Source organism: Egretta garzetta, unplaced genomic scaffold, assembly GCF_000687185.1.
Source record: "Egretta garzetta isolate BGI_Z169 unplaced genomic scaffold, ASM68718v1 scaffold215, whole genome shotgun sequence".
Lineage (NCBI taxonomy): Eukaryota > Metazoa > Chordata > Aves > Pelecaniformes > Ardeidae > Egretta > Egretta garzetta.
Window position 1 is genome coordinate 2,419,909 of NW_009259719.1, and position 19,457 is coordinate 2,439,365.

At 48.0% G+C, this 19,457-nt stretch overlaps 1 protein-coding gene across 1 annotated transcript in view; it reads right to left on the reverse strand.

Annotated features, from left to right (window-relative positions):
- Positions 1–82: 82 nt before the first annotated feature.
- Positions 83–19,457, reverse strand: part of COPG1 (COPI coat complex subunit gamma 1) — a 30,560-nt gene continuing 11,185 nt past the window's right edge. Inside the window, exons 14-36 of the mRNA XM_035894652.1 lie at positions 16,813–16,865; positions 15,930–16,010; positions 15,757–15,828; positions 14,866–14,945; positions 13,850–13,925; positions 13,601–13,693; positions 13,199–13,285; positions 13,003–13,160; positions 12,275–12,408; positions 11,441–11,508; positions 10,515–10,703; positions 9,948–10,043; positions 8,313–8,556; positions 7,857–7,932; positions 7,405–7,508; positions 7,171–7,296; positions 6,669–6,737; positions 6,161–6,303; positions 4,624–4,795; positions 3,693–3,790; positions 2,091–2,229; positions 991–1,089; positions 83–377 (exon numbers count right to left, since the gene is read on the reverse strand). Of these exons, the coding sequence (XP_035750545.1) occupies positions 247–377; positions 991–1,089; positions 2,091–2,229; positions 3,693–3,790; positions 4,624–4,795; positions 6,161–6,303; positions 6,669–6,737; positions 7,171–7,296; positions 7,405–7,508; positions 7,857–7,932; positions 8,313–8,556; positions 9,948–10,043; positions 10,515–10,703; positions 11,441–11,508; positions 12,275–12,408; positions 13,003–13,160; positions 13,199–13,285; positions 13,601–13,693; positions 13,850–13,925; positions 14,866–14,945; positions 15,757–15,828; positions 15,930–16,010; positions 16,813–16,865 (2,588 nt within the window). The 3' untranslated portion in view covers positions 83–246. The remainder of the gene's footprint in view (positions 378–990; positions 1,090–2,090; positions 2,230–3,692; positions 3,791–4,623; positions 4,796–6,160; positions 6,304–6,668; positions 6,738–7,170; positions 7,297–7,404; positions 7,509–7,856; positions 7,933–8,312; positions 8,557–9,947; positions 10,044–10,514; positions 10,704–11,440; positions 11,509–12,274; positions 12,409–13,002; positions 13,161–13,198; positions 13,286–13,600; positions 13,694–13,849; positions 13,926–14,865; positions 14,946–15,756; positions 15,829–15,929; positions 16,011–16,812; positions 16,866–19,457) is intronic.

Genomic DNA, 19,457 nt, shown 5'->3' on the forward strand with positions numbered 1-19,457 from the left:
CCGCTCCGCCCGCTGCCCCCCAGGGAGCCGGCCGGCCGCTACGAAACCTCCCCTGCGGGGACCAAGCGCGTCCGAAACCCCGGACCTTAAAAACACGGTGATTTTATAGACAGAGCCCCAAATACAGCTGTACCGCGGAGACACAAAAGCTGCTGTAGTGAACGTGATCCCTATGCTGCTGCTGCTGCCAGAGAAAGAAGCGCTGCCCGCGGGGCTCGGTCTCCAGCCAGTCCTGGAAAGGGCGGTTTATCCGACGGAGGCCATGATCACGTCCACGGGGAGCTCCTCGCTGCTGCGGGCAGTGACCTGCATCGTCACGGTGTCGGTCAGGACGAGACGAGACCGTACCAGGAGGTCGTGGCCACCCCGGAACACACCTGGAAGGGAGAATGGGAGGAAGGAGCGAGCGCCCCACAGGCCGCCCTCCCCTTACAAGCCTAAAATGAACGCCCCTGCTTGGCAAGGACAGGGTTTCCCAGTGTAGTCTGGCAAATCCCCAGCACTGGGCCAGGAGAGTCCCTCGCGCAGCACATTTCTCATTCATCGTAATGTACCTGGGGCTCTTGCTACTCTAAAACTCATGAAAGCAAAGTGTAAAATAAACTCCAGCTGAGAAGAGATCCAGGCGTTCCTTCAGTGACTGCCAGTCACTCCTCAAGAGCTCCAGCATGCATCCATTTTGCTGGGCAAGGGCGCTGTACTTCCCCCCCACAGGCTCGCTCCAAACTGGGGTGCCACAGAACACAAAGACAGCCAACTCCACCCAGCTGAGCCTGGGGCCGATCCAAACATCCCCCCTCCACAGCACCCTCCCTGATCCCAACCCCAGCTGCTCTGTGCTTGCAGAGACAGAAACCATGGCAGGGACAAGCCTCCAAATCCTACCCGGAGGCGCAGTGGGCTCCATCAGAAACTCCCGCCCTGATTTTCAACAGGCTGCTCTGTGCAACCTCCCAAAGAGCTGCTACTCGAGCAGAGACCAGAGCTCACCTGCCAGGTACAGCGTGTGAGAGTTCTTGTTATCTGGCACTTTATCTGATCGCTCACAGGGCTGCATCCCCAGGAACTTCACGATATTACCAACTGCCTCTGTTAAAACAAAATAAATAAAATGGGCTCCCTGTCAGGGTGTCTTGACAAGGACACACAAAAGGCATCTAAAGGTGACTCAAGCCCTCCCTGCATGCTAGGGTTCCTTGTCCCGAGGGACACACAGCATTGGCCAGTATTGTGATTTTAGAGGCCACCGGGGAGGCAAAGGCAGCACACAAAAACCCCACTGCCACACAGTTCTGTTTATCTGATAAAGCAAAGGTGCAGCAGAAACAGGCGGGAGAATGAGTCAGACAACGGAAGTAGGAGAGTGCAGCTGGCTGCACGCTTACTGTGCAAGCCTGACAGCCAGCTTGCTTCTCCGGGGACAGATGCAGAGGGGAAGGAGACACCTTGCAGGTCTTCAGGAGGAATGGGGAAAGGCCTCAGGGAAGGTATTTCAAGCCCAAGGCGCTGTGCAAGGAAGCAGAGATAGCTATAGGACAAGGGCAAATTTTTACAGGCTTCTCAGGAACAACAAAAGGAGTCTTCAATACATGATGAAAGAGAAGGGGGCTTACACCACAAGCCTGCCCACTAACCTCACGTCTTCTGCTTTATGCATCTATTTTATCGGTCTTGAGTTCCAAGGTCAGAGCATCTCCTCCTTTCACAGAAGGGAAGTGGGAGCTCACAGCTGAACTATGGTCTGTCTGCTTAGGAGGGTAGAGTGCGAGAGCAAAGCAAGATGTTTGCTTGCCTTCTGCAATCCAGCCTGCTCTCCGCAGGGCCCGGAACACTCATTTGGCTTTTTTTGAAACCTCAACTAACTTGTTATCACAGTAACTGTAGCTCCACATTTATCAGCTACGGTGAAACTACTTGTGAAGGGCTGTTAGCCCTTTTTTTTTTATGAGAATGAGAAATGATAAAAAACCCCCTCAATACCCCATTAGCCTTTCTGTGAGAGATCCAGTGAGCCAGACTGCGCCTCTGAACTTTGCTTGTTGGAGAGAGAAAAATGCTAAGAGCTCTTCTGGGGTCAGGTACCCCCTTACCTTCAAGGGTTTTAATAGCGGATAAAGTAAAGGTTTCTTCCTTTTCATATTCATCACCCACTTCATCCCAAGCTGCTCCAAAGTTTGGCTTCAGAACTCGCTGGATGTGATCAGCCACCGTTACCTCCAGGTCTTCAAGCTGGTGGTAGAAGAGATTCAAATGAAACATGGTTGTTCCTAACTCTGCTCTCTCCAGAGGGAGCTTTAGACTGGATTCCCTCAGATCAGGTGAGTGTAGGAGACAACATCCACTTTCACTCGTGAATATGTCAGAGCAAGCCCTCCCCTTCTGGTTTGGTTGAGCAACTGCTTGGCCTGGGAAAGCCACTGGTCATGCCATTTCCAGGCCCATTCTGAGTACAGCCCTTGGCCTGACAGAGATCAAAACACTGGACAAATGTCCAAAACAAAGGACAAAAGCTAAGAAACAGCTGCCTGTGCTCACACAGTTGCAGGATTTGCTTCCCTGGAATGCACATAAACTTTTATCTTGCCTTTCTGGCCCATCATTTTGCAGGCTGGTAAAGTACACTGAGACACTGTCAGACACTTGCTATCACCTAATGGTGTCTGCCGGGTTAGCTGAACTGCAACTACATCTGTGCAAGGCAGAAGTGGGCTTGTCCCTCCAGAGCATGTATTAAAGAGCAGTCAGTGCCAGATCTGGCTAGATACCAGCCTGCATTCGTTTCAGCCATTGCTGCAGGAAAGAATCTCCTCCTGATTCTAGTTGAAACACATGGAAGAGTTTGTGTCAACATCACTCAAATGCCCTGGTGACTGGTGGGAAGCAGAGAGAACGGTTAACTTGCATGTTCCTTTGGGAAAAACCCTCCCTGCTCCTTCTGGGAGGATGCTGTGTCCTCAGTGACTCACTGCACAGCAGTGCTTCTAATCAGATTCGCAGCAGTGACAGGCAACACATAGAAAGCAGCTTTTGGAGCTAATGGGGCAAGCTGAGGTTGGGTCACAACATCCCTTCCTCTCTGGAGGGTGAACACCACCCTCTGCAAGCCAGTCCCAGGTCCTGACCAAGCATAACTTTAGCTTCTTCCTTTGTGGTACAACAGCCTTCCTGGAAATGGCAGAGCCTGGAAGAGAGGTGCTTCTGCAGCGTCAGTGCTTTCATCAGTCTCGATTCTGGGGAGGGAAAAGGCCCACTTCCCCCAGAGCAAGAACAAGGGCAGCAATCTACAAGGCAATTAACTGTGGCATCAGGGAGAGCAACTCATGGACAATAAAAAATGTCCAACAGTCCTGTCTCCACGAACCTGACTGTGCAACTGCTGGAGCCCATAGGGCACAGCCAGCCAAGCCTGGAAGACACACTGTGGCCTCCCAAAACATAAGTACCCTGCACAGTCAGGTGTCTGCCTGGAGAGTAATAGGAGGATACTCCAAATATGACAAAGCAAGCTCTCCAAACCCACATTTGCATCCTGGGACAGACACCACAGAGGCAGCAAGAACCCGCTCTTCACGCAGTGCTGCCCACATCAGCATCAGTGGCCATATAGTTGCTTGCAGGGATCTGAGTACAGATCACAAAAACCCTCAAAACAACTGCAGTTTACCCAGTTGGGTGCACACCCAGCTCCTTACCACATACTCATCCTCGTAACCCTCGTCGTCTGTCTCCCCCGTGTTTGGATCACAGTCCTTGACAGTGAACTTCATCATGCAGCTGAAGGTACAGGCCACTGGAGGCGGGGGAGGCAAAGGCAAAGCTCACATTACCACCAGATCTGCAATCCTCTGCAGCAGAACGGGGCTGGAAACTTGGGGCAGTCTCCCCATCACCGTCATCAGCACAGTCTTAGCCAGTGACCTACCTCTCTGACAGTTTCTGCCTCTCAAGGACAAGGTATTTATTTGTAACATTAAGGCTAGCAAACAGTGATAAAGACAGGCTCACGATGGTTGTACAAGACCATAACCCTCAGAGGAAGTGCTATTACTGATGAACTTCAGGTCATGTTGAGAATACTAGCGCCTTGTGAAGCGGCAAGATCCTTATCTAGACATCGGTTCGTTCACGTGCATCTGAAGTGAAACCACCTTGCACTGCAACATGGCAGCTGATTAATACCACTCGGCTGGGAGAGGAAGCAATCACTCATCCCCGAGACGATGGGCACTGCTGGGAGAATGGCAGCAACACACACAGGTGAGCAGTCCCAGAACATAAACCACTCACAGCACTTTACAAGTACCAGCCTCCCCACATACCAATAGAAAGAACAGACAGGCTAGAGGACACACCAGGGTGCACGGGAGACAACTCAGCAGAGAGCAGAATGCTCATCTGCTGGCTCTCAGCCTGACTCAACAGCACAGGGGAACCAGGAGGGGAGAAGGGAGGCCTGACAGCCCCCAAACAGCAAAGAGAAGTCACGCTCAGCATCACTCAGGGCTGCACCCACACACAGGCTATAAATATCTGGCTAGGATGCAAGGTAGATATGTGTGGGGGCGAGCAATACGGTACGCTTAATTTGGGGGATGTCAGGAAAATGGAGGGCAAACTGTTTACCTGCTGTTGGATCCTCTTCAGACAGTGCCACCAGTGTGTAGCAGGTACCCGGCTGGTTGTACACCAGGGTTTTGGCAGGTATGCAGCCAATGACCTCATACCCCTCTGTTGGCTCCATCTGCACCGTGACATTCTCCAGAATCTGATCATTCAGGGTGTTCGTGCAGTCAAACTAAACAGGGAAAGGGAAAGCAGCAACAGCTTGAAGCTGCTCGCTCTAGTTCTAATAGCAGACTCACTTTAGGCAGAGTGGGAGAATGGTGTCAACTTGTGAACCCCTAACTCTCCGTGTTTCAACAGTGCACCTCACTATCAGCTGGCTAATCATAGGGCTCATGCATTCCCATTTAAGTCACAGAGCAACTGCAGCTAAAAACTACTCATTTAAATTCTTTAGGGGAGAAACTGAAACCCTGCAGGGGACTCCAATGCTCCAGCAAACTTTTTACTTTTTTTAAGGAAACAGCACTTAAAATGAACCAGCACACAACTATCCAATGCCTGTCCTCTGCAACCCAGGCAGGAGCACAAATTCAGCAAGGGCAGGGATGTGTCAGCTCCTGCCTGTTTCAGTTCACCAGTTTGGAACTTTTTCCACTAGGTGTACTGTGTACTTTGTCCTTTCTCCCTGGATGGTAATTCCCAGGTTAACTCTTTGCTGTATGGAAATATGAGTACTGTGTTGCCTACGTCTTCTCACTTGATGTTACAGAGCCCCACAGCAGATGGGAAGACAATCCTTTGCATGGCTCAAACTAGGGATAGTTTGAGCAAGTTTCAGCAAGCTTGATGGTTTCAAACAAGTCTAAACATGCTGATTAGATTTGGTTCCAGCTGTAATGACAAGTCACTTAACCTCGTACAACTGCATCTGGTGGATGGACAACAGAAACAAACATCAACCCCTACGAGGGCTGTATAAGCAGTTCCGGGCTTTTGAGGAAGGGGCTGGCTAAGGACAAAACACTGCTGCTCATAAGCTAGCGTAGGACTCGCTGTGCCTTGAACTCCAAGGCCCAGGCAGAGATGCTGGCACATTAATCCCAACATCTCACATGCAGCAGCAGGGTGGTACAGCCAAGGCCAAGGCGTACAGAAAAAAGAACCTGTACTACACAGGCTAAAACAAAATGTAGGGGGATGAAGAGCTCTCCCCCACCACATCCCTTTCTTGGGTACCCTTTTCAGCCTCTCACATATAGTAAGCTTCACTCTTTTATGCCCAAACCACATGCTTGGGGACCCTGAGGAAAGAACACAGCTTCTCTTGCCAACTGCTCAGTGAGAATAGCTCCATCTAGTGCTTGTTTGATTTATTTTGACTGTATGTGTAAGCATTGTTCAGACACACACATGCGCTCTCTAATTCATTTTTTCTAGGGCTCTACTGCCCTGGATGAGAAACTAAGGACACCTCACTGCAATGATGTGCTCTGAGCACAGATATCCCTGAGCTATTTCTTCCCACTGGAGCTTTTAACCAGTCAGGAGCTTATTTTCCAATCTGCTTTCAGCACCACATGCCAAAGCTACCCACCTGGAACACCATGTGGCTGACAAACGTGTGCTTGGTGCAACGAACCACATACTCCGTTTCCAGCTCTGTCAGGGCGACAGGCTCTGGGGAAGACTTGAAGAGCGGGCCCAGTCCCCGAAACTCTGGGATTGCCCCCAGTTGCTCTGAAACAGAGGACACAGAAACCATTGCCTTCATCAACACACAGGAAGGTGTTAGTAGCTTCAAAGCCCTCGTTTAAGTTGGCAGAAGCTGCTGCAGCAAGGAAATATCCAAACATCCATAAACATTCACTAGGAACTTTTAAAATTAAAGACAGTCATCCTTTGCCCACGTCTATTGCAAGACAGAAAGAACAGGACTGCAGCCACCCCCACCCCCCAGGAGTGAACAGCTGACTTAAAGTTAAGAGCCCATGTCACCCTCTGAAAGGAGATGGGAAAAAGCCAGAGAGGCTAAGGCAGGCTCAGCAAGTGGTGGGTATATTGTTCTCACACACAGGCATAGGAGAGGCCTTGCATCAGTTTACCTTGGAATATTTCTTGCCGTGTTGCTGCCACCTTGTCTGGCTGTTTGACTACAGCAACAGGGACATTTTCTACAAAAGAAAAAGAAAAAAACAAACAAAAAACCCAAAAGATTTGAAGGTGGAGAGCAAGAAGTAACTAAATCAGGAAATAGATCAATGTCTGGAGAGGGATTTTACTAAGGAAAGGAAGGGAGCTCATTTCTCATCTTGCTACAGACTAGACACCTGTATTCAGCTTCCTAAACACCTCTGGAGCTGCAGCAGCTCCAGTGAGGATTACCAGCTATTACTATTATTAGCAGTTAGACTAAACCAAAACACTGATGTGGGAGCAATGAGATTTGCTGGCCTTAGTCTTTACAGAAGATGTAATCCCACAAAATTCAAATAGGATGGAGCTCAGCAATTCCCAGGAAGCCCAGTTCAGTCTGCTGCCTGAGGGGCTGGAGCTGCAAGGGAATGACTAGCACTTTGGACCAGCATACAGGGGACTGTTCCTCACCTGCTCTTTGCTCGATGATAGGAGCTGTTGCCAAAGGAACAGATTTCAAGTCAAAGGGTTTCTCAGAGGGCTCCAGAGTGTACTGATGCAGAGCCCTCTCCAGGCCAGGGATGGACACTGTCAAACCTGGGGACAGAAGGGACAGCTCACTGAAACCACAGATAATGCCAGCTCTTTGTCACTTGTTAAACCAGGAAAGAGGTATAGACTTGTTTTGAGGACTTCCTGCATTACCATTCAGGATGTAGCCAGCATTAAGGGCTTTCTGCTTCTGCTCCAGAACATTCAGGTAGAAGGTGGCTCTGTCTCTCACTTCGTTGTCATCATCCATCACACACCTGAGAGGAAAGTGGCAAACTTTCTTCACTGCAAGGCAGCAGAGTCCACACAAATAAATGCAGGTGACTAAGCCACCTTACAGGGCCAGAAAGAACAGGCCATAGGAGACAATCAGTCTAGTCTGATACTAGTAATTGTATTAGAAAAACAATCATCCACCACACTTGGCTTCTGACCAGTTTGTGGTGCTAAATGCAGTGGTGATCCCATCACAGGATCCCAGATACCCACCGCACCTTCTCAGATCTGCAGCTAGAGAGACTAGACATGCATGGGAATGCTAGCAAGCTCTCAGGCAAACAGAGTTTTTCACCCAGGACGTTGAGAAACTCTGAGGTACAACTCACCTTTTCAGTAAGACCAAGATACTGGGTAACATCTCCTCATTCTGGGCTCCGAACTTGGCCAGGGCACTTACAGCACCTGTAGCACAAGTCATGAAAACAGAATTAGAAAGCAAATAAATCACCTGAAGTTTCCTCCATTTCCTGGCCTTGTTCAAATGCCACATCAGAGACACTAGCACTAGTATAAAGCATTACTGTGACTAGAAAGAGGCAGATTTATTACAGCAAAGTGCCTGCAAACCTCTTCTCATCTAGTTTCAGAGTCACTGCATCTCACTCCCCATTTCTCAGCTGAAGGCCACCTCTTCCATCAGTACTACTGCAGGATCTTTGCTGTGTAAAAAGATCTGCTCCAGACTAGAGTGAATCACAATCCTCAAAAGCAGAGGTGTTCAAGCAGCATGTCTCCTTGAGAATCTGTCATAGGGCAGACAGTTTTCCAGGTCTGTCTCTTACCTGCCCGGACTTCTTCATGCTCCAGGACGACCCTGTTGTAGATGAATCGAATGTATTTGGAGGGGTTGTTGGTTTTGGGCCCCTCCTGCCCCAAGAGGTGGAGGATACGAGTGGCCAGCACAGTGAACTCGCAGTCCTCAATGAATTCACAGAGGTGAGACAGGCCTGTCTCTTTGCTCTCCGAGTTCTCCTCAATGATGCTGATGATGCAGTCCACAATGGCTCGCTTGTATTCAAAGCCACCCTAGGGAGCAAAGGGAACTGCTCAGCTGGAAATCTCAAAGTATTTTAGAGACTCTGAACTAGCCAGACAGGAAATAATTTCCTTCAAAAAAGTCACTCACACTCAGTGCTTTTAATCTGTGTTTGAAAGGAGAAGGGCAGTAACGCTCCCCCCACTTTTTGACGCTCTTTACACCCAGAGGGACAGCTAATATTCAAGCTCTCTTGCCAGCTCCCTTCAGAACGACTGCAGTGAGCTAAAAAACAAGTCCTAAAGAGGGTAAAAGAACCATCCGCCTCAAGGGTTTAAATCTCCTTCAAAATCCTCTGCTGCTAGAATTAGTGCATAAAGACAGCCATATGGGAGGAGGAAAAACCCAACCCTCTCCCCTTTAGCACCAGACATCTGAGGATGAATCACAAGAAAAATATATTAAGGATCATATCTGCCACAGCAGGACCCAGCAAATAGCCCCATTAGTGTGGGAAGACAGGCAATCAATACCTCCCCAGGCACACCCCATAACCAAGCGTTATCGGCATGCCAGGTTATCTGCAGACATTATTTACTAGTGTCCTCAGTACACGCCAGGGGATTAAACTGCACACTATCCTCTGCCAATTACATGCACAGTGCTGGGCATTTGGGGGATCTTTCTGGAGCTACTTTAGATTAAAAAAAGCTTTAAAACAGAATGGTTTGAACTACAAAACCACACTCAAAATGATACCACCCACCCACAGAAAATCTGGGAAAGGAGGATGGTCCATTTTTCACAGGAGCAAAATGAGATGCTCTGGTTTGTTGCAAAATGAGAGGCTGTAATTGGTAGAAAGCGATGTCAGAGCAAGCAGTGGTGCCAGCTGTGTTGCAGGCATGTTAGCCTGCAACAGAAACGGCCTCAGCAAGCCTCTGTGAAGCTGTCTTTCTGCAATTTATGTCTGACTGAATGCAGAGAATGGTTATAGGTACTCGTGATCCCTTCACTCCCACAGCACAAAGAACAGAACAAAAGTGGTCCCATGTCATCAATAAATAGTTTGTTATCGAATCTTTGTGTACAAGACAAAACTTCTTGGAATTTGCTGTCAAAGTATAAAAGAAAGCTGGTTCAAATGTGAAACACACATGGACTGCCAGCAAATCTGCTGTTGCCTGCATTTGCTTTGAGAGATAATAAACCCCCAGAAAAATCAAAGAATGAAAGCCACATTAAAAATATGCCTGGCAGTATGCGTATAACTATTGTGCACAGCTGGCCATTTCTGCCAGTCAGACTGCAAGCCTTTTAGAGAGAGGCTCTTACTGCACAGCATTATCAGTAGAAGCTCGACTCCCACCAGGGCCACTGTGCAGTCCTGCAGTTCATGCATACAAACAAGGAACACAACATAGTTGTCCTGCAAACTTACCTCTTCCCGAAGCATAGTGAAGAGAAAGTTCATCAGGACGGCATGTTTGCGAGGGTACTTCTGACACAGTGCATTGATGGCCTGCACCACTACAACCTGAAGGAAAAGGGAGGCAAGTGAAAAAGGATTCTGTCTCTCCAGGCAGGAAAAAATAGTTGAATTCTGTCAATTTTGTGCTGGTCCCTAGCCTGGAAACTACTGTTTTGCCTTTACTTATCCAACAAATGCTGTTCCAGGAAGTACAATCCTAGGAATTGGAGGAAATTGATTTTTATGCACTGGCCAGCCCCTAGCAAAAGCCCACACCCACTGGAAAGAAGAAGAGGAGATTTCATTCCCAAACAGCATCTCCCCAGAGGAGAACATGTGACTTTGGAGCTGGATGCTGTAGGACCAAGGCACGGCTTAGGCAGACAGCCTCAGATTCTTTCTCTTCCCTGCAAATACTCCGCAGCCCAGCTCCTGGAAGGAGCTCCATGCAGGTTTCAGAGTGCACACACAAACATGGACAAAGACCAAGTGGTTTCTTCAGGAACCTGCATGCCTCTCCTCCCCCAGCTTCCTTACTTTGAACTCATCTGAGATTTCTGACATGAAGGAGGAGATCTGCTTCATGAGCCGGTCAATGCTGCTCTCACTGCCGGTTTTCAGCAGGGTGGTGATGGCCAGGGTGGCTATGCTGCGGTTGGAGTCTGTCACAAGGTTCTCCAGGTCTAGATTACAGGCAGTCACAGCAGATGGGTGCTTCATGGCCACCTAGAGCAGAGAAGGAAGAGTGGAAATCACTCAATAGATGCAAAGGGCCCAGCAGGCAAAACCTACCAAGTCTCTACAAGCTCTCACTCCCTCCTGTAAAAATAAATGCTACAGACTGTACATGAGGGTCATCTCAGAGAAACATCTCAGGTTAAAGTAACAAGCTCTTTCTTCCTGCAGAATTGCATCTCTTGCTAGAAGAGAATCAGTAGCAATAAATCATCTTTTACTATTTTTAACTCTCTCATTCTCCTCTATGTATTAAGAAAGCTCTGAACTCCCAACAAAAATTCAGCGAGCCTAGCTGTGCTTTGTGGGTGGAAGCACAGCAGTTACCAGACACTGCCATTCTCTCTTTTACTTTTTTAGAGTTTACAAGGTCAAGGGAAAAGCTGGTTCAAAGATTGCCACGGAGCAGGCAAGAAGCAGCATCAAGGTTTGATCCCTGTTTTACAAGGAGCTCCTTCACCACGGGAAGCTCAGAAGGGACAGCAGTAACACATAAGACCAGTGACACTCTTACAGAGATAGGTGAAAATGATTGCTTTTTTTTTCCCTTCTGTAAAGTGTTCTTTGAGGTTTTATTCCACTCAAAAAGCAATGAAATGTAAGGCTGTAGCCCAGGGTAGAGGTTATTCACACAAAGTCATCACATAATCTGCCCCCCTGTCTCTTCCAAAGCCTGCACCTCCCTGCACATGAGAAACTATTACAGCTCCCAAGAGACTGGCTCCTACCTTGTTGAGGGTACGGACAGCTGCATATCTCAGTGCTGCTTTTGGGGAGCTGCAGAACAGCTGCAAAACTGCAAGGCAGGAAAACCAAAGGCAGACATTTAGGCAACCTATTAGTAAGAAGTGTTTCATACCTAAAGCAAAAGCTTCAATGAAGACACAGCTGCAAGCACAAGGTAACTAGAAGCATGCTTAAGAAGCAACTGTGAATTTACCAGCTTCCTCCCTCCCTGTTGTCCCCTTTGCCACACATCCCTGCTGACAACTAGCTCTTACCCACCTCCCTTTTTCCATGGTGCTGCCATCCTTCATTCCTCCTGAAAGCCAATTTCATCACCTTGTCATCTTTCCTATTAAGTCAATTTGAACTGCTGTTCTCCATTTCTACGCGAACCCTGTTCCTTTCCCAGGGCTGGCCCATGAAGGGCACCCTCCCTGTGCAGAGCAGTGACACACAGCCTCCCTACCTGCCAACAGTCCCAGCTCAGGAGAACTTCTGGACTGGACTGAGCTGGGAAAGCAGGACCCCAACACCTTGGCTTCTTGCACAGTTACACTCAATCTAAAGCAGGGAGATTTATCAGTTAGAATTCAGCCCTGTTTCATAAAAAAAGACCCCTACAGTAACGCACACTTGAACACACCAGACAAATACCTTTACAGGAGCAAAGCTATTCACACACACCACAGGCTCTCAGCAGCAGCATAAAGCAACAAAGGGTATGGCAGCATTACAAGCCTGAAACTACACAAGGTTCTTGTTTCTTAGGGTAATCAGCAGGTGTCACCATTGCAGGCCCATAATCCCCTCGCTATTGCCATGAGTGTCACATTTACCTGAGACAGCCGGAGCCAGCTCTTTGGCGGTGCAGTTGGGCAGGTTAACTATGGCAGATGCAGCTTCATAGACAACCATCTCGTGCTTGTTTCTTAGGCAGCTCTCGATGAAATCGAACAGGGGGCTATCACGGCTAAGGGACACAAAAACCCACAAGAATGAATGAAAACAAAGGTGCTAACAGAAATTAAGAACCTGACAGCAGAAATGGGCAGGTCCCATACCCCATGGAAAGTTAAAAGCAGCCATAAATCCACTGTCCCCAAATTTTACAGTGGTCATTATACAGTACTTCCAGCATGCTTGGGCTGGAAGTCAGGCTGCTTTCTGAGAAGACATTCTCACACACTGAGAGCTCACCATACACACCAAAGTCTTATCCACCTGGAAGCCACAGTGCATACGTTAGCCAAATAATTACAGAAGACAGAGAAAATGAGGCAGAATATCTCAGTGAGGAACAGCCATGCAAAACAGGCAAAAGCAGCAAGAAAGTACTCAGTGTGCAAGCACATACAAGATGCTTTCGTGTTACGGGATGGCTTCTGTGAGTTTTGGCTGTGTATTTTCTCTGCTGCCTTTTAACCAACAATAAGAGGGTAGAAGCTGTGTGCTGCTCTTCAAAGAGAGAAATAATCGCCCTCATGAGATGGCAACTGAGCCTGCAAGAGGAGATGGAAGCAGGATCTGAAGACATTCTTCCAGCAGGGCAAAGGAGCCCCCTCACCTGCCAGCCTCTTCCTCCAGCAGCTTGCTGGCTACTCGAATCATCATACAGTAAGCAAACGGTGACTTGAGGCCATGGCGTGTGAACTTGCTGAGCATCTTGTTGACTGCCAGGCGGTCATTCTTCCGCACGTGGTAGAGCAAGCCCAGAGCATGATACTGTGCAGCTGTGCCTGTGTTGGCAGTGGGTTTCCTACCTGCACCATGATATTGTCACTGGAAGCTGCCTCCTGAGCCTCATTCACCCAGCGTTTTACCACATCATAACTGGTCTTGAGGAGGTGCTGGGGGAGAGACAAAGCCACAGACAACGCGTGAGAGAAGGATGGAGGAAGCTTTGGGAATTACAGCTCATATGAATAAGTGGCAAGCCTTCCCTGCTGGTGGCAGCAACTTCTAGAAGAGCAGAGGATCAACATGCAGAGACCCGGCCATGATGGCTGTGGCCTCAAGAGGTCGACCATATCCCACAAAATCAGCACCAGTCCCTCAGTTCACAAAGAATGAAACCCTGAAACTCTCAAGATGTCCAATCCCACCACAGATCACTGCTTCCTAGTTTGACTATCACTCAGGCCCACCCTGTAGGGAGTACATACCAAGGAGGACACCAGAGCAGAGCTGGATACGCTTGGCACTTTGTCAACAATCGCCTGCTTCATGTAGCGCTCGATGGCCTGCAACATGGTACTCTGCAGGGAGAGGGAAACAACAGCCGATATAGAAAAGCCATCAGGAGTGTGAAAGGGGAGATGCAAAGGCATGAAAAGCAGAGTGAAAGGTGGGATGGGGTGAAGTAAGGAAAGGTGAAGGGCCTAGGACTGTCCCAAGGGAAAAGCAGCACTTACATCAGTGATTTGACAGAGCGCTCTCACAGCAGGGCCTCGGTAATTGTCATCCTTCCCAGTCATGTCTTTGGTTAAGCTGGTTGAAAACAGGAAGGTCTCAATACTGCACTCCTGAGCCAGCAGCTCTCAGGTGCAGGCACAGTGCATACAGAGCAGCAGGCACCCAGGATCGCAGCTGAATGCCAAGTAGGCAACTGCAGGTCTCAGGCAAGTCCCACCAGGGTGGGAAAGCAGGAGGAAAAGATCAGTACTTGGGTTCCAAGCCCATCAGCAGGCTGTACGAGCTCCTGATCACCACAGGAGGCAAACCCATCAGCAGGCTGTTCGAGCTCCTGATCACCACGGGAGGCTGGAGTGCAGACACATGACCCAGAGCCATTTTGCCTTCCTTACTAAAGGCTCATTCCTGCCCTTTCCCCAGGATCCCGGTCAGTGCAAGACCATCTATGAGGGGATGGGACCAGTTCATCACATTGCAGCACTTGGGACTGACTTCTGCCTGCTGCATGGCCTTGGCCCTCAGCAGACCCTACACTCTCACGCTCCTGTCTCCCGATACGGCACTGGCCTTTCAGTGGGATGAGCAGCAATTCAGGAATGACTCTCAGAGGGAATTTTGTTCCCCAGTGCCTGTGCTGCTACAGGAGCAGTAAATCCCTGCCTACCTGTTGAAAGTCTTGGGATTTATGCCAGAAATCTTCAAAAAGCTTCAAGGCATTCATACAGGAAAGTAGGATTTAATGAAACAGCCTTTTGCACAAGGGGAAAAAACACCAATCAAAAGAGACAATCCAAACACCCGTGGGCATGGGATATGGGCACACAGCACATTTCAGATACATCACTAGGAGTTCAGTGTCTGTATTTTAATGGCCTCTTTTAAAGGAAAAAATTTTCCTCACCAAGGGCATTCCCTGTCCTCACCCTGCTTAGGGACTACAGCTGTCTCCAAGAGGCTGGACAGGCACTACTGGAGGACACATGAATATAACAGTAAGAAAAGTGAAGTGACTGACCTGCTAGTAACAATGATTACATCTTCTGCAATAGAAGACATCTCTTTGATAGTCAGGTAACACATCCTGCGAAGAGTTGGCTGACAAGGAAAGTGGGAAGACAGACATCAGCTGAGAGGATCCCGGACAGGAAGGGATCCCAGTTTCCCCTGCTTCCATGATTTTATTGTGAATATCAGATAGCCGCGGTGCCTGAGTGTAAAAGATGTACCAAATCCGTATTGACTAACAAAACGCCTCTTTTTCTCTTCTAAATCCCTCAATCTTAGGGTGAAGCTGCAGAGATACCAGATTTAGCTGGATCTACAGTTTCATCTTTCAATTGTCATTCACATGAGCAAGGAGAGAAGCTTGAAATCATTAGCTGAAGGCATCTTGTTGCTTCAAAAGTAAGAAAGCAAGCAAATTATATTCCTGAGTCTAGGGATTTCTACACCGATTTTAATGCCTTGTGTTTTGGGGGACAACTAGTGACGGTACTACTGCTGTGGGCAGGTACTAATTCCTGTCCTCCTCCAGGTCTCACTGTTGTTGGCGCTCAGGAGGAAGCAGGATCTTTTAATGCTAAGCACAAAGCATAGTGGACTCCAGCTGATTATATGCTTGATCTGTGCCTAGTACAATCTCAAGAGTTAAACAGCAATTCAGAGGGAGGGAGCTCTGTCTCAGGAACAGAGAGTGCTTCAATTAGGCTGCTACGAGTTCTGGGAAGGGCTAGGAAGCCGATCTCTGTTTTTAAACTTTCCTCCTACTCTTCCCACTCAGATCAGGTAGCTCCAGGCAGGACGGAAAAGCTGGTTGTATAAAAAGGCACATCTCAAGGCTGAAAAAGACACTGTTGACAGCTTGTTCCACCAGATAAATACAGCAGAAAATGGCAAGCAGACTTACATCATTGGACTGAAACAGCTTGGTCATAGCAAAGAAGGATTCTGTAGCTTCCATGACACCAAGGTGCTCCCCCTAGAAGATGTTTAGAAAGAAGGAAGGAAATCCCAGTTACCACAGTCAGCTTTGGGCCTGCTGTGGGTGTCTTTGTAGAGGTGTCATTTTCTCTCTCTTACCTGGTTTATGAGATACAGGATCTTGGTGAGGATGTGAGCACATTTTCGTGGGTTTATGGGAGTCTCGTTAAACACCCGTGCCTGGAAACAAAACACAGACAAGGACGTTGAAACCAGCACACCCTCGGAAACACTGCCCTATCTGGTCTTGGTCACTGATACAAACAACAAATTGTGGGTGCAGTATGTCTTGATTCTTAATGACTTTGGCTCAGATTTCCCCTCAATTTCTGTTAAATATGGTCTCCTTTTAAACAGCTGGTTCTATGGTCTCATCCTGGGATCGCAAAGTCAAGTGCAATTAAGGTTTAAAGGCCAAATTGTCATCACACTTTCACCCACACAAGTCTGGATCATGTGCTAGCTAAAAGACTACTCCTCTGACAGATGTACGCTAGCTCTGCAAGACTAACGGGAGCCAACACCATTCACAACATTGCAAGCAAACAGATAAGGCTGAAACAACAGGGTCTGGGGATCGAGAAGTTTATCTGCTGTTGAATAGAAAGGCATTTTTTCAGAGCAAAATTATTTAATAATAATACTATTCAATAACCACTCACATCCTGCTCGTTAACTTTGTCATCTACAAGAAATTTGAGGTGTCCACGGCCAATTTCCCAACCATCCTGTTTTAGGGTCAGCTTTCTCAGAAAATTTTATTCATTTTATTACTCTTTGTAGTTCACAGTCTTTAATTTGTCACAGAGACCATTTCAGATTTCTCCCTTCCTCCCTCCAAGAATAAAAAAAGAACTAACAGGACTGTTGCCCATTTCTTTCAGAGCTAGCAGGACAGTAACAAACCCACACTTCCCTGCTGAAGTTCTCCAGTGACCTACTCAAGAGAGGGGTATGCAAAGGAGAGCGCCTGAGGATTTACCTCTTGCAAAACTGCACTCTTCTCCAGGTGCTGGAATGGGTTGGAACCCCCACCTGCAAAATAAAGAGAGTAAGAGTCTTTCCAGGGATAGTGCTATGGGAAAGCAACTTTCTAGCCATGCTCATGCTTTAAAAACAGACTGAGCATTTTGGGGTAACTTTTTCATGAACACCAAGCAACTAGAGCTCCCTCTTCTAAGCGATATTAATTGGATGTCTTCATAGCAGTTCAGGAGGGCAGAGCAGACAGGACATTCTTTGATTTGTCATCCCCCTGCCCCCGAAGCAACTAGCCATGAGCCAGGGTAAACTGATTAGCTGTAAAGTAACTGCGCTCCACTGTTATCCCCACAGACCTATTTCCAGCCCCTGGGCTGGGAGCTTGCTGACAGTTAGAGCATCAATAAGACAGGCCTAGAAACAAAAGCTCAGACAAAAAGAGGCATCGTTTGCCAGACTGGTGAGTCAGGAGTGCTTTATTTCTCCCTTATAGACCAATCAGGAATCCACCAGTAAAGTATTTTTGGCTCTATCACTAATTAAGAGAACAAGACAGCAGACTGGAGAGTCTGGACACAGAGTAACTTTCATTGTTCCACTTAATAGAATAAATTATATTAAATAATTAAAACCCTCACCAATTAAGGATGAAATAATCAGAGGGAAAAGCACTATCATTCTGCACCGTCTCTATTAGCTCGCCTCCTAAGCATTTGCAAGCTGCAGCTTTTCAAAAGCTGCCAGTTATTGATAAGCAGGTTTTAATTAGTACCTATGTTCAGCCTGGCCCTGGGACAAAACAAAGCCATTTCCAGTGCTGTTCCAATGTTTAACAAGCCTGATCCGCTAGAGAGCACAGCTCCCGGGCCCAGCTCCGATCTGACCTGGGCCTGAAGCATCCTACGCTGGCACCAGGAACCTTTGCAAGAGTTACTCTTAAACTTAAAGGCAAACACATCTGCACCCTGGCTCCTTCCCAGTTCATAAAGTGCCCTCCTCTGGCTCAGGAGAACTTTGCAGATGCAGCAGGTGGCCAAACAAAGCAGACAGTTATGCAGGGTTGGAGAGAGAAGAAAACATGGGGAAAGAACAAAACCAATGTCTCTGGTATGACTATGAACCAGTTCTAGTATGAGGATGTAAATGCATTCCAAAAAACTGTCCTAGCAGCACATTATTCCCCATGGTCCAGCGTGTCCACAATCCCTAAATCAGCCATCAACAACAGACCATTGCCTCTTCATCTGTCATAGCACTAAGGATCTTGAAATACATTGCACATGAGGTCTTGCTCCTGGCAGCACCCCACATCAAGTGTTTTTCCATCAGATGAGAAAAAGGCACAGGGAAGGCAGAGTCTGTGTGTTCAGAAAGCTCCTGGTATTGGATGACTAACAACAATTTGCACTGATTTGCAGAGAAACAGTCACTGACCGAGCAAGGATCTCAGAACAATGTTGTGCCCAAAATAACATCTCAAAGCATATTTCTGAGAGCCAGTGGAAGCAGCTCGTCCAAGACTACCTAAACCATCCATAAAGAGCAAAGAAACAGAAGCCAATTAAGCGAACACACTCATCTCCACAAAAAGACTGCCCTGTTAGCCTTTACATGGAAAGAATAGGTATAAAAGGCCTGTAAACTCAGGGATGATGTAGTCCACCTAAGACAGAGAATAACAAGCACTCGGGCTATACATTTTGGACATATACGCAATCCACAGGGGAAAGGCAGGTGGAGTAAATCCTAGGAGTCTTCATTCAAAACAGAAGCAATAGGATGAGAAGAAAAAATGTTGGGAAGCATGTGAGCAGCAGTGCCAGAAAGGAGAGCTCTGTGAGCTTTCAGTATGAACGAAATCAACAAGAGCCAGCATCACCATACAAGAAGTGCTTCTCCTGCCAGCCTTGGCCATAGGTAACACAATACCTTGAAGCACGCAGCAGGCACAAACGAAGAACAGCCCCAAGAACGAAAGGCAAGAGCGATTCCCCTCCAACAGTTGCCTCACTAAATTCTCCACTTATCAAGATGTCACTGGAGGCTTCAGACAAGGGAAACAAGGGCAAAGCATTTAATGCATATTAAAATAAAAAGCAAGCACAGTCACACAGAACAATCACGAAGATTTACGCTGAATCAATCCGCTTTAGGACGCACTGATTTGTTATGCAGCGCAGGCTGCACAGAAAGCTTCATAGAAAGATGAAAAAGACACCACAAGGCACAACCTTGAAAGTAAACACTGCCATACCTAGCCTCGATTCCACCTGAATTACACACCACGTAAAATACCAACCTCTTCCTTACTACTCGGCCCTGAAGTTTTGAAAGGCCAGGCAGGCGCTTTGTGTCCCTTCGGCGCTCTCAGCCTTTCAGACTGAAGCCGGCAGCAGTCTTGCTGGAAGACCAGACCGTGCGTGTGGGAAAAACAGCGCTAGAAACTACAAATTGGATTCTACCCTGCTTTAGCACCTGGCTAAACTTGGGAACTGTGAACAGGGCTACCGTGCTCAGTGTTTAGCCTGGGACCGGGCGCCTGCAGCGGGTAAGGCCGGAGCGCTCTGCCCAGGCAACAGGTTTAGCCTCGGGCCGCCGCGGGGCGAAGAGGACGGCGGCCCTGGGGCTTCCACCGTGCGCCTCGCT